General features: G+C 59.8%; 3 protein-coding genes across 3 annotated transcripts; 1 reads left to right on the top strand and 2 right to left on the bottom strand.

Annotated features, from left to right (window-relative positions):
• Window positions 1-416: 416 nt before the first annotated feature.
• Window positions 417-2,014, bottom strand: IUM83_07984 (uncharacterized protein; the record flags this gene model as incomplete). The annotated part of the gene is made up of 4 exons (XM_067932328.1): window positions 417-605; window positions 685-828; window positions 921-1,067; window positions 1,160-2,014. The coding sequence occupies 4 exons, from the start codon at window positions 2,012-2,014 to the stop codon at window positions 417-419; spliced, it is 1,335 nt and encodes a 444-aa protein (XP_067782914.1).
• A 6,408-nt stretch (window positions 2,015-8,422) lies between these two features.
• On the top strand, window positions 8,423-10,042 carry IUM83_07985 (uncharacterized protein; the record flags this gene model as incomplete). Its single annotated transcript, XM_067932329.1, has 1 exon — window positions 8,423-10,042. The coding sequence occupies one exon, from the start codon at window positions 8,423-8,425 to the stop codon at window positions 10,040-10,042; it is 1,620 nt and encodes a 539-aa protein (XP_067783043.1).
• A 1,173-nt stretch (window positions 10,043-11,215) lies between these two features.
• Window positions 11,216-12,838, bottom strand: IUM83_07986 (uncharacterized protein; the record flags this gene model as incomplete). The annotated part of the gene is made up of 1 exon (XM_067932330.1): window positions 11,216-12,838. The coding sequence occupies one exon, from the start codon at window positions 12,836-12,838 to the stop codon at window positions 11,216-11,218; it is 1,623 nt and encodes a 540-aa protein (XP_067782912.1).
• Between the last annotated feature and the right edge of the window lie 770 nt (window positions 12,839-13,608).

The following is a 13,608-nucleotide window of genomic DNA, read 5'->3' on the forward strand; positions in this document are numbered from 1 at the left end:
CAAGTTGAAATGGCCTACGGGCACCAGGAAGCTTCCGACAACGAGGACTACCGTCGTGGAACTTTTTTTTTTCTTCTGGTATATGAGTTGGGTCAGTTTTAACTTACGAATTATTAAGTCGAGTCTTGGTATTGCTTAGTTTCTGCGTATGCCACCAGTGGGTTCCTAACACTTCGTATGTACGAGTCGATTCTGATGACATCAAATTACTCTGGTACATCAGACAACGGATAACGCTGGATACTGCAAGTCATCGTGATTCAACGACCCTATAACGACTTCGCGTTGTTGCTCACCAGCTAGCTTAATAATCACTAACTAGCAGCCAAGCACGGAATAATATCGAATTCAAGCGGATTAAGGCTTTATCGTATGTTCGCATGTAATTGTTTCCGATCGGCGTTCAGCGCAACGGACTACTGCGCGCTGCTGGAGTCCGATGCAGCCACAGTGGATGCAGGGGCTGTAGCAGTACTGGTGGCGGCGTCGGCTACGCTGTCTCGTACTCCAGATGCATACGTCTTGCGAACGAGCCTCATTTCTTCCGCCATAACTTGCGAGGCTACGGCGGAGAACTCCTTCTTCACCGGGTCAATAAAGAGTTTCTGCGGGGGGCAACATTCAAACGGGATGTCAGAGAACAACAAGGTACCACTGAGTTTAACCTGTTGGTCAGCCCGGCACCTTTATGCGATCGTCGAACCGGATGATGGCCTGGAACAGGTTCACGTTTTCGGAAGCACTGCTGTCCTCGATCAGCTTGCTGTAAATAAGCGCCAGAATGTCGCACAGAGACAGCAGCACCTCCCTGTAGTCCAGCGGGAAAGGCTGCCAGCACAACCAAACAAAGCAACACCGCGAGCCGAATTAGCGATCACATCGACAGCATGTAGGCGCAACAAAGCTCCAACGCAGCATACAATCGGCGGCGTCATGAGGCGGCGATATACCGGACGCTGGTTCCACTTGTGCATCGTGGGCCGGAACGGCTCGTCGATCGAGTACTGCGGGCTGCTCTCCTGGCCCAGCGGTTCGTGCAGCGTACTGGACGTCGCCACCATCATTTTCTACCAAAACAAAATCGCGCAACCAGCAGCAGCACCACCGTCAGTCCTGTCTGAACATCCACACCTTCTCCACCCGCCGCCTCATTGCTTACCATGCCCTGCACCGTGGACGACGAGAAGTAGAACTCGAGCTCCTCCAGCAGCTGGCAGCAGTCCATGGCCAGCAGCTCCGGGTGCAGCGACTCCCCCACGAGCCTGCCCAGGCCGATGCCCAGGTAGAAGAACTGCGCGCCGCGGCGGACGCTCTGCTTGTCGCCGAGGTGGCTCATCACCTGCTGCTCGCGCAGCAGCGCCACGTTGAGCCAGTAGTTGGAGCCCTCGTGCATGGCCTTGAGGTAGTTCCAGTCCGAGCGCCGGTGCTGCACCAGGTCCTCGAGGATGCGCAGCCGCTGCTGGGCCGTCACCTGGTGCAGCACGGCCGCCGCCTCCTCGGCCGCTCGGTCGGCGCCGTCGGCGGCCTCGTCTCCGACGCTGGAGCTCTGCGACGAGAAGAGCAGCGAGCCGAAGGACGACGACGCGCTGGCCAGCGACGACGTGAGCCCCGACGTGAGCGACGCGACGGACGCCAGCGGGTCGGCGTCGCCTGGCGCCGTCTCAGGCTCCGCAGCGGCAGGCTTGGCGCTGCTAGAGGTGGAGGTGGCGCTGCTGGGGCTCTTGGCCAGAGGCGACAGAACTTTGCGCCCGCTCTTTGCGAGCTTGGACGCCATGGAGCGTGCGGCGGACGAGGCCTTGGCCGGCAGCTTGGAGGCGGATGCACTGCGGGTGCCGTCGTCGTCCGCGCTGGCCTCGTCCGCGTCTGCATTGGCGTCCGCGTTGGTGTTGTCGGCCTCTTCGCTGCGCGAAGGGTAGTCCGGCAGCGCCGAGGGCGGTGGGGGCAGCGACGCCAGCACCTCCTGCTCGCTCCGCGGTGGCGCGTCCGTCGCTGCAGTTGCTGCTGGTGCGTCCATTGTTGCGCAGGATCTCGTAGACGACGAAAAAGTAGATACAGACTCGGCGCTGTGTCGCTTCCACGACATATCGTAACGCCACTGATGACCCGACAGAATACACAGCCTATAACGCCCGGCAAACGCAGGCAAAAATTGACACGGCAATCGCTATAATAGAAAAGGGGTGGTGTCCACGCGTCTGGAGGACATCCTGGAATGGAAATTGGTAGCTGGTTTGGAATCTATTGATGGTAATAATATGCTTAGAGCAATATTTATTGCTTTACGAGTGCAATTTTGCTGTACAACATCCCTGAACGTGCCCGCCTGAAGACAAAGTGTAGAGGATCATTTAGAAGCTCCCCCACGACCACTCTTCCCTTCTCACGTAGTAGCTATTGTGGCCGAGAGAAGGTTGCGACGCGTGGTCACCACCGTTTCCGAGCCATTTTCTATTATAGCGACCCCTCTCACTTGCCCGATCAAGTGGTAATTACCCAAACCAAAACGTTCAATTCAAAAATTGTTCTTGTGCAACCACGGCGCTGGATTGTTCTTGCGCAACTACGGAGCTGGTATTTGTCCCCACCCCACCCACCCACAGGCAAATCACGATACACCTTTTACGACGAGAAGAGCGTTTAGTGACGAAGCGCGCGGCGGGATTGAGTGGCAGACTGTTGTGTGGTTGAGTCCGCATACGAATCGGCCGACGAAGTACCCGAGGAAATGCTTGATGCCGTCTTGGTCGAGACGCCTGTTTTACCAGACTTGGTAGCAGTGGTGGTCGATGGGGTTGACGTCGCCGACGGGACAGTCGCCTCGGCAGTACCAGAGCTGGTTGAATCTGTCGAGGGGGCGTTGGTGGCCACTGAACTCGGTGACGAGACCGAGCCGGTCAGCACACCGTGCTTGTAGTCCGGTGTAGTCCAAGAAGTGGTTGTGCCCGTTGAACTTTGGTCGCCAGAGCACGGAGTTTCGGAGGATACACCGACTTGTCCAGACATGCCTAAGCCAATCGATCCTGATACAGTCGTCTGGGTCGACACTCCCCACTTGCCCGCTCCGCTCTGACCCTGCTGGGTGCCAGCAGAAGTTTGACTAGATTGACCCTGCTTCTTGTTACTGGTATCCTGCGATGAGTGGTCCCAAGTTTTAGCCTGTCCATTCGATGCTGAAGTCCAATGGCCATCCGTCTCCGCCGACTTACCTCCTTGGCCAGAACTCTTCACGCCAATAGATCCTGACACGGTAGTTTTCGAGTTTTGCCCCTGCTCCTGGCGGGAAGAAGACTTTGAAGACTTTTGCCGTTGCTGCTGTTGCTGCTGCTCACCGGTGGAGCTCTGGTCGCCCGAGCACGGCGTCTCCGCCGACTCACCCTGTTGGCCCTGAGCCGAGGTATCCACACCGACGGAACCCGACACGTTCGTCTGGGTCGACTGGCCCTGCTGGCCCTGCGACGAGATGTCCACACCGACGGAGCCAGATACCGTCGTCTGGGTCGACTGGCCTTGCTGCTGCTGCTGCTGCTGCTGTTGCTGCTGCTCACCGGTGGAGCTCTGGTCGCCCGAGCACGGCGTCTCCGCCGACTCACCCTGTTGGCCCTGAGCCGAGGTATCCACACCGACGGAACCCGACACGTTCGTCTGGGTCGACTGGCCCTGCTGGCCCTGCGACGAGATGTCCACACCGACGGAGCCAGATACCGTCGTCTGGGTCGACTGGCCTTGCTGCTGCTGCTGCTGCTGCTGTTGCTGCTGCTCACCGGTGGAGCTCTGGTCGCCCGAGCACGGCGTCTCCGCCGACTCACCCTGTTGGCCCTGAGCCGAGGTATCCACACCGACGGAACCCGACACGTTCGTCTGGGTCGACTGGCCCTGCTGGCCCTGCGACGAGATGTCCACACCGACGGAGCCAGATACCGTCGTCTGGGTCGACTGGCCTTGCTGCTGCTGCTGCTGCTGCTGTTGCTGCTGCTCACCGGTGGAGCTCTGGTCGCCCGAGCACGGCGTCTCCGCCGACTCACCCTGTTGGCCCTGAGCCGAGGTATCCACACCGACGGAACCCGACACGTTCGTCTGGGTCGACTGGCCCTGCTGGCCCTGCGACGAGATGTCCACACCGACGGAGCCAGATACCGTCGTCTGGGTCGACTGGCCTTGCTGCTGCTGCTGCTGCTGCTGCTGTTGCTGCTGCTCACCGGTGGAGCTCTGGTCGCCCGAGCACGGCGTCTCCGCCGACTCACCCTGTTGGCCCTGAGCCGAGGTATCCACACCGACGGAACCCGACACGTTCGTCTGGGTCGACTGGCCCTGCTGGCCCTGCGACGAGATGTCCACACCGACGGAGCCAGATACCGTCGTCTGGGTCGACTGGCCTTGCTGCTGCTGCTGCTGCTGTTGCTGCTGCTCACCGGTGGAGCTCTGGTCGCCCGAGCACGGCGTCTCCGCCGACTCACCCTGTTGGCCCTGAGCCGAGGTATCCACACCGACGGAACCCGACACGTTCGTCTGGGTCGACTGGCCCTGCTGGCCCTGCGACGAGATGTCCACACCGACGGAGCCAGATACCGTCGTCTGGGTCGACTGGCCTTGCTGCTGCTGCTGCTGCTGCTGTTGCTGCTGCTCACCGGTGGAGCTCTGGTCGCCCGAGCACGGCGTCTCCGCCGACTCACCCTGTTGGCCCTGAGCCGAGGTATCCACACCGACGGAACCCGACACGTTCGTCTGGGTCGACTGGCCCTGCTGGCCCTGCGACGAGATGTCCACACCGACGGAGCCAGATACCGTCGTCTGGGTCGACTGGCCTTGCTGCTGCTGCTGCTGCTGTTGCTGCTGCTCACCGGTGGAGCTCTGGTCGCCCGAGCACGGCGTCTCCGCCGACTCACCCTGTTGGCCCTGAGCCGAGGTATCCACACCGACGGAACCCGACACGTTCGTCTGGGTCGACTGGCCCTGCTGGCCCTGCGACGAGATGTCCACACCGACGGAGCCAGATACCGTCGTCTGGGTCGACTGGCCTTGCTGCTGCTGCTGCTGCTGCTGCTGTTGCTGCTGCTCACCGGTGGAGCTCTGGTCGCCCGAGCACGGCGTCTCCGCCGACTCACCCTGTTGGCCCTGAGCCGAGGTATCCACACCGACGGAACCCGACACGTTCGTCTGGGTCGACTGGCCCTGCTGGCCCTGCGACGAGATGTCCACACCGACGGAGCCAGATACCGTCGTCTGGGTCGACTGGCCTTGCTGCTGCTGCTGCTGCTGCTGCTGTTGCTGCTGCTCACCGGTGGAGCTCTGGTCGCCCGAGCACGGCGTCTCCGCCGACTCACCCTGTTGGCCCTGAGCCGAGGTATCCACACCGACGGAACCCGACACGTTCGTCTGGGTCGACTGGCCCTGCTGGCCCTGCGACGAGATGTCCACACCGACGGAGCCAGATACCGTCGTCTGGGTCGACTGGCCTTGCTGCTGCTGCTGCTGCTGCTGTTGCTGCTGCTCACCGGTGGAGCTCTGGTCGCCCGAGCACGGCGTCTCCGCCGACTCACCCTGTTGGCCCTGAGCCGAGGTATCCACACCGACGGAACCCGACACGTTCGTCTGGGTCGACTGGCCCTGCTGGCCCTGCGACGAGATGTCCACACCGACGGAGCCAGATACCGTCGTCTGGGTCGACTGGCCTTGCTGCTGCTGCTGCTGCTGCTGCTCACCGGTGGAGCTCTGGTCGCCCGAGCACGGCGTCTCCGCCGTCTCACCGCCTTGGTCGGTGGTTGTTTGTCCCCATTGTGACTGTTCTGAGGCAGCCGTCACAGTTCCCGTCCACTGGTTGCTGTCGGTGTCCGAGTTGTTACTTGCACACGGGGTCGCTGCCGATTCACCACCCTGGGTTGTTGTGCTCTGGGTTGCAGATCCCGTAGTTGAAGATGTCACGGCAGTAGACGGAGCAGTTGTACTCTGCTGGGTGGCCGAGTCGCTCGTGGTGCTTTGCTGGGTCGTCGAGGTGTACGTGTCATCGCTCGAGATCGATGAGGTCGTGGTCGTGGGTGAAACACCGCCGCCGCCGCCAAGCTTCCGCACTGCAGGGCCAGTTGCCGCGACGGAGGCGTCTGTGAGGGAGCTCACCGTCAGCGACGCGATTGCCAGGAACGCGATAATCTTGCCGATCTTCATCTTGTGACGAAGAGGAAGTCGAGGCGAAGGTAGCACGCCCAGGTGCTGGAGGAAGGCACGATGCTTGTGAGCGAAGCAAGGTAAGTTGGGGAATGGCCATGCTGGAGGTAGAAAACTCGATCGAGTGCCCCCACGAAGGGCCAGGCGGTCCCCATAGCACTCTCTCGATGTGCCGTGCACGGACACATTGGGTTGTCGTCGGGTCACAAGATGCAGTGAGCATCGGTAGCACGATCGCCAGCAGGAACCGATCGCACGGGGTGAAGAGTATCCAAGCATGTCCACTGACAACCATCACCAGCTGTCACGCGCGACTTCTCTCCGTCTGTAATCCGGTCCTGCGCCAGAACGTCGGAGACGAGGCCTGTGAGATGCCCACGCCGACCATCGAACTTCCCCGGGAGCTCTCGCGTTTCAGTCCAGCTGGTCGTGCGCGTGTGGCTGGGAAGTCGGGTATGGTGTCCTTACTAAAGAGTTTAACCAATGAAAACGCAAGTTCGTTCGGAACGACCAACTCACGAGCCGAACCGAGCTACCGTCTCAGACTCACCAGTCTCTGCAAGTTGTACAAGTTGTCGCTCCATCCTCTACGGTGTCAGACGTCAGACAACGCACTCAGACTCCAACGAGCGTGGCTGAAGTAACTTCCGACGGGATACTGTAGGTGTCCTGAATCGGGACCCGATACCCCTGCCTTTAGGAGGTACTTTGGAACTCCCACGATTGGTACTGCAGCTCAACCATCGAAAAACCTGCAGATGTAAGGCGTAACAAGGTCGCTGCGTCGTCGCATTACAGTCACTGCAGTGCCACGAGACTGCCTAGGCTTCCGGTGGATTTTCCCCGCGCCAGTGGGCTGTGTAAAGGCTCTTTACTATAACTTGCGTGATGGCGGTAGAATCGGCCCCAGCTCACCAAGGTGCATTGTCCAGTGCTCGCACAAGAAACGAGGTCGGACGCATCACGGACGCTCGCCAAACCAAACCCGATCAAATAAGCAGTCGGCAAGGTCGCCGGTGCTCTCGGAGTGCTGAGCCCTTATTGCACATACTCGTACAGACGTGAAGGGAAAAATGCACACCGACTGCAAGCAGCACCAGCGTCGGGGAGCCAACAAACAATACCAGTACGAAATGCCTCAGTCCCCCAAACATGCTCATGGAGGGAAGTTATTGCTGCAAATTTGCTGCACTCCCTGGCTGCATGTACATGGTTGTTCAGCCATGGATAATATAATAGCTCTCGCCACGCCCGCACTCGTCGAGGGCTACACGGTGCAACCAAGCCCTCCCGCCGCAACGTTGAAGACGCGGCTCCGTCCACCGAAATGGTCTCCGTGGCTCATCGCGTTGTTACGTCGTAGTGCTATGCTGGTCGGTGATGTGCCAGACCGATCCGAGCGCGTGGATACTTTCGTACAGCGTGGTGCGCCGCTTGGCAGGCCTCTACGATAGAGCCTGACCCCGCACGTAAAGACTTCATACAGGGACTTGCCCTCGACGAGCTGGTCCGGGGACATAGTGGCTGCTCGCACCTGATACGACAATGAAAGCGAAAAAATTGCCCCAACGATAGGCCTCTACGACCGCGAACCCGCAATGCGCCGGCGGGATCTCTCATGCAGTTCCATGTGGGGCGCGTTCCCATACGCACAGGCGGCTCGAAGCAGCCCCGAGTCCTTCCGAGTGCCAGCAGGATGTGAGCGGGGCGGATGGCCAGCTGCAAGGCCTGTGAGCTATTCGCTGTGTGACACAGGTGCCATGGAGCAATGGACACCTCGGTTGGTCATTAATTAGCGTCGCCGCCCATCGTGTTGGATTGTAACAGCGCAGTGAAATGAGCACGCCGGCGCACTGCGTTGCAATTTCCATCACACTAGTCTGCAGACTGCAGTGCGTGTAGCAGCTAGCGGTGAATCTGGAGCTTTACTGCCGCCGCACCCGACAGATGGCTGCCTCTGGGCATATCACTGAAAAGGATGTTCACCATGGACTCGATCCGCCTCTCGGTGTGAGTGAGGCTTAGCTCGAGCTGGAGCGAAAGGCTGCCGTACATCTGCACTCAAGACGCCGTAGGATGAATAGGCCTCGCCAATGCGGAGTTGCAAGAAGACGGCTCCAGCTCCCATTGACTCGAATCGAGCGTGTCACCTCGGCTCATTTCCAATTCTGCTTGGCTCTCCACAAGCAAAACATCCAACCCGAGCACTTGAGCTTGATACCTCTGCAACTCGCTCCATTCAGCAGTACCCGACACTTGCAGAATGAACCTCCGCAAGATCTTCGCGCACCTCGCTTTGCTGTCGCTGGCCGTGGGGTCCTTCGCGGATGCCTCTGTCAACGCAGTGGCCCCCATCACGAGCTCGGTGGTTCGACAGAACAACGCACTGCGCAACCTGAAGGTGGCAGGAACGGGCACGGGTGTCACCACTTCCACCTCGTCAGGCGACTCGTACACCAGCGGGACAGACTCGACCACGAGCACCACGACCGACTCGGCCACCCAGCAGAGCTCGACAACCGCGAGCACCCCGTCAACGGACACGACGACGACCTCGTCGGACACGACAGCGGCTTCTTCGCCGTCCACTTCAACCACCTCCACGGACACCACGACGCAGGGAACTGGCGCGACTACGCAGGGGACAACTGCCAGCACTGGAACCACCAGCGGCACGGGCGCGGGAGGAACCAGCACGGGAGCCGACACTGCCACTACTGGCGGCACGGGCACATGGGGTGCGAGTACAGGCGCGACCGACACCACGTCTCAGCAGACAACAGGCACGTCGGGCTGGGGCACTAGCACTGGAGCTGACACGGCCACAACGGGGACGTCCGGTTGGGGAACCAACACGGCCACGACTTCCGCCGAGACGCCTTGCTCGGGCGACCAGAGCTCAACAGGAACGTGGGGAACTTCGACCGACACGACGGGGACTTGGGGGGCTTCAACGGGCACTACTTCGGGCACGGACACGACCGGCACTACGTCTCAGCAGACGACGGGCACGTCGGGCTGGGGCACTAGCACCGGGACTGACACGGCCACAACGGGGACGTCCGGCTGGGGAACCAGCACGGGCACCACCTCCGCTGAGACGCCTTGCTCGGGCGACCAGAGCTCAACAGGAACGTGGGGAGCCTCGACCGGCACGACTACCGGCACGGACACGACCAGCCAGCAAACGTCGGGAGGCACCACTTCCCAAGACACTACGACGGGGACCACGTCGACTGGCACGACGCAGCAGACGAGTGGCACGGGTACGTCAAATGCCGACACTACCACTGGCACCTGGGGCGCCACGGGGACTGAACAGGCTGGAACGGTGACGGCCGCCAGTGAGACTTCCGACACGTGGGGTTCTTCCACCGGCACGTGGGGCGCTACGGGCAACACGGCGGAGACTCCGTGCTCGGGTTCGTCGGACACCACGCCGGGAACGTCGACGGGCACCTGGATTGAGATCACCAACAGTCCTAGCACCGGAAGCACCACCACCACCGATACGACCCCGGGCAAGACTGGTGTCAATTCTGCCTCGTCCGCGACGTCGTCAACCGCGGCGACGTCGACTGCTGCTACGAGCGCCTCGGAGACGACAGCCCCAGCAACCTCAGCCCCGGAGACGGCGGCTCCTGCTACGACGGCTCCTGCTACGACGGCCCCAACCACCACTACAGCGTCGACATCTTCGACTTCGTCAGGCACCACGTCAACCGGCACGACCACGTCGGGCAAGACGGGTGTCTCCGCGACCAAGACGGCGTCGACGACGTCCTCGGGCACCTCGTCGGCGGACACGTACACGGCCAGTTCAGACGAGTCGACCACGCAGCAGTCGGCGACGCAGTCCCGCCGCCGCTCGTTGCGCCACTAAGCGGTCCTCTCGCAGGCAAGAAGATCCCGGCGGCGCAACGGTCGTCACTCGCTCGAGCCCACCTTCGATGTAACCACAGGGACAGTGCTTTACTGCATCTGACCTTCCTCGCGTAAAACCAGTAAATATGCGTAATAAATACATGTCTTCAATCCGATCCAGCCTGAAAATGATTTTAGAGCTGTTGGTTCTGGGGTTGGAACTACAGAAAATCTGAATAATTTGAACAGATAATAGTTCGGATAAAATATTGGCCTCTGTAATACCTGTGTTTTTGTGATCGCCAATTTAGGTTCAAAATCTGAAATAGCTGCGGAAAATACAGTTCTCTATGTAGTATGCCTGTCCGACTTGCTTATTAGAAAGGATTACGATTAAGTGCCGGAAACATCAAGCCGATCCCTGGGCACAGGTAACTGACATGCGCGCTCTGTTATTTCGATCCTAATGCTAGGAATAATACACGCTACATCTAACAGAGAATGTTGAAATATCTGGGGTTTGAGCTAGGACAAAAGTTGGATAGAATACAGATAGATTATTAGAAGCAGATGCTGCGGTTGTTATACAGGAATATATTAAGACGTATCTGAAAAAATTGGCGAAAACATATTTGGTGGTCCTAAACATATTCTTGTTCTTCGTTGGTATCCAACTTTTGTCCTAGCTCAAACCCCAGATATTTCAACATTCTCTGTTAGATGTAGCGTGTATTATTCCTAGCATTAGGATCGAAATAACAGAGCGCGCATGTCAGTTACCTGTGCCCAGGGATCGGCTTGATGTTTCCGGCACTTAATCGTAATCCTTTCTAATAAGCAAGTCGGACAGGCATACTACATAGAGAACTGTATTTTCCGCAGCTATTTCAGATTTTGAACCTAAATTGGCGATCACAAAAACACAGGTATTACAGAGGCCAATATTTTATCCGAACTATTATCTGTTCAAATTATTCAGATTTTCTGTAGTTCCAACCCCAGAACCAACAGCTCTAAAATCATTTTCAGGCTGGATCGGATTGAAGACATGTATTTATTACGCATATTTACTGGTTTTACGCGAGGAAGGTCAGATGCAGTAAAGCACTGTCCCTGTGGTTACATCGAAGGTGGGCTCGAGCGAGTGACGACCGTTGCGCCGCCGGGATCTTCTTGCCTGCGAGAGGACCGCTTAGTGGCGCAACGAGCGGCGGCGGGACTGCGTCGCCGACTGCTGCGTGGTCGACTCGTCTGAACTGGCCGTGTACGTGTCCGCCGACGAGGTGCCCGAGGACGTCGTCGACGCCGTCTTGGTCGCGGAGACACCCGTCTTGCCCGACGTGGTCGTGCCGGTTGACGTGGTGCCTGACGAAGTCGAAGATGTCGACGCTGTAGTGGTGGTTGGGGCCGTCGTAGCAGGAGCCGTCGTAGCAGGAGCCGCCGTCTCCGGGGCTGAGGTTGCTGGGGCTGTCGTCTCCGAGGCGCTCGTAGCAGCAGTCGACGTCGCCGCGGTTGACGACGTCGCGGACGAGGTAGAATCGACACCAGTCTTGCCCGGGGTCGTATCGGTGGTGGTGGTGCTTCCGGTGCTAGGACTGTTGGTGATCTCAATCCAGGTGCCCGTCGACGTTCCCGGCGTGGTGTCCGACGAACCCGAGCACGGAGTCTCCGCCGTGTTGCCCGTAGCGCCCCACGTGCCGGTGGAAGAACCCCACGTGTCGGAAGTCTCACTGGCGGCCGTCACCGTTCCAGCCTGTTCAGTCCCCGTGGCGCCCCAGGTGCCAGTGGTAGTGTCGGCATTTGACGTACCCGTGCCACTCGTCTGCTGCGTCGTGCCAGTCGACGTGGTCCCCGTCGTAGTGTCTTGGGAAGTGGTGCCTCCCGACGTTTGCTGGCTGGTCGTGTCCGTGCCGGTAGTCGTGCCGGTCGAGGCTCCCCACGTTCCTGTTGAGCTCTGGTCGCCCGAGCAAGGCGTCTCAGCGGAGGTGGTGCCCGTGCTGGTTCCCCAGCCGGACGTCCCCGTTGTGGCCGTGTCAGTCCCGGTGCTAGTGCCCCAGCCCGACGTGCCCGTCGTCTGCTGAGACGTAGTGCCGGTCGTGTCCGTGCCCGAAGTAGTGCCCGTTGAAGCCCCCCAAGTCCCCGTCGTGTCGGTCGAAGTTCCCCACGTTCCTGTTGAGCTCTGGTCGCCCGAGCAAGGCGTCTCGGCGGAAGTCGTGGCCGTGTTGGTTCCCCAACCGGACGTCCCCGTTGTGGCCGTGTCAGCTCCAGTGCTAGTGCCCCAGCCCGACGTGCCTGTTGTCTGCTGAGACGTGGTGTCGGTCGCGCCTGTACTCGCACCCCATGTGCCCGTGCCGCCAGTAGTGGCAGTGTCGGCTCCCGTGCTGGTTCCTCCCCAAGTGCCCGTGCCGCTGGTGGTTCCAGTGCTGGCAGTTGTCCCCTGCGTAGTCGCGCCAGTTCCCTGCGTCGTGGTGTCCGTGGAGGTGGTTGAAGTGGACGGCGAAGAAGCCGCTGTCGTGTCCGACGAGGTCGTCGTCGTGTCCGTTGACGGGGTGCTCGCGGTTGTCGAGCTCTGCTGGGTGGCCGAGTCGGTCGTGGTGCTCGTGGTCGAGTCTGTCCCGCTGGTGTACGAGTCGCCTGACGAGGTGGAAGTGGTGACACCCGTGCCCGTTCCTGCCACCTTCAGGTTGCGCAGTGCGTTGTTCTGTCGAACCACCGAGCTCGTGATGGGGGCCACTGCGTTGACAGAGGCATCCGCGAAGGACCCCACGGCCAGCGACAGCAAAGCGAGGTGCGCGAAGATCTTGCGGAGGTTCATTCTGCAAGTGTCGGGTACTGCTGAATGGAGCGAGTTGCAGAGGTATCAAGCTCAAGTGCTCGGGTTGGATGTTTTGCTTGTGGAGAGCCAAGCAGAATTGGAAATGAGCCGAGGTGACACGCTCGATTCGAGTCAATGGGAGCTGGAGCCGTCTTCTTGCAACTCCGCATTGGCGAGGCCTATTCATCCTACGGCGTCTTGAGTGCAGATGTACGGCAGCCTTTCGCTCCAGCTCGAGCTAAGCCTCACTCACACCGAGAGGCGGATCGAGTCCATGGTGAACATCCTTTTCAGTGATATGCCCAGAGGCAGCCATCTGTCGGGTGCGGCGGCAGTAAAGCTCCAGATTCACCGCTAGCTGCTACACGCACTGCAGTCTGCAGACTAGTGTGATGGAAATTCCAACGCAGTGCGCCGGCGTGCTCATTTCACTGCGCTGTTACAATCCAACACGATGGGCGGCGACGCTAATTAATGACCAACCGAGGTGTCCATTGCTCCATGGCACCTGTGTCACACAGCGAATAGCTCACAGGCCTTGCAGCTGGCCATCCGCCCCGCTCACATCCTGCTGGCACTCGGAAGGACTCGGGGCTGCTTCGAGCCGCCTGTGCGTATGGGAACGCGCCCCACATGGAACTGCATGAGAGATCCCGCCGGCGCATTGCGGGTTCGCGGTCGTAGAGGCCTATCGTTGGGGCAATTTTTTCGCTTTCATTGTCGTATCAGGTGCGAGCAGCCACTATGTCCCCGGACCAGCTCGTCGAGGG

The sequence above is a fragment of the Phytophthora cinnamomi genome, assembly GCF_018691715.1.
Source record: "Phytophthora cinnamomi strain GKB4 chromosome Unknown Contig102, whole genome shotgun sequence".
Classification (NCBI taxonomy): domain Eukaryota; phylum Oomycota; class Peronosporomycetes; order Peronosporales; family Peronosporaceae; genus Phytophthora; species Phytophthora cinnamomi.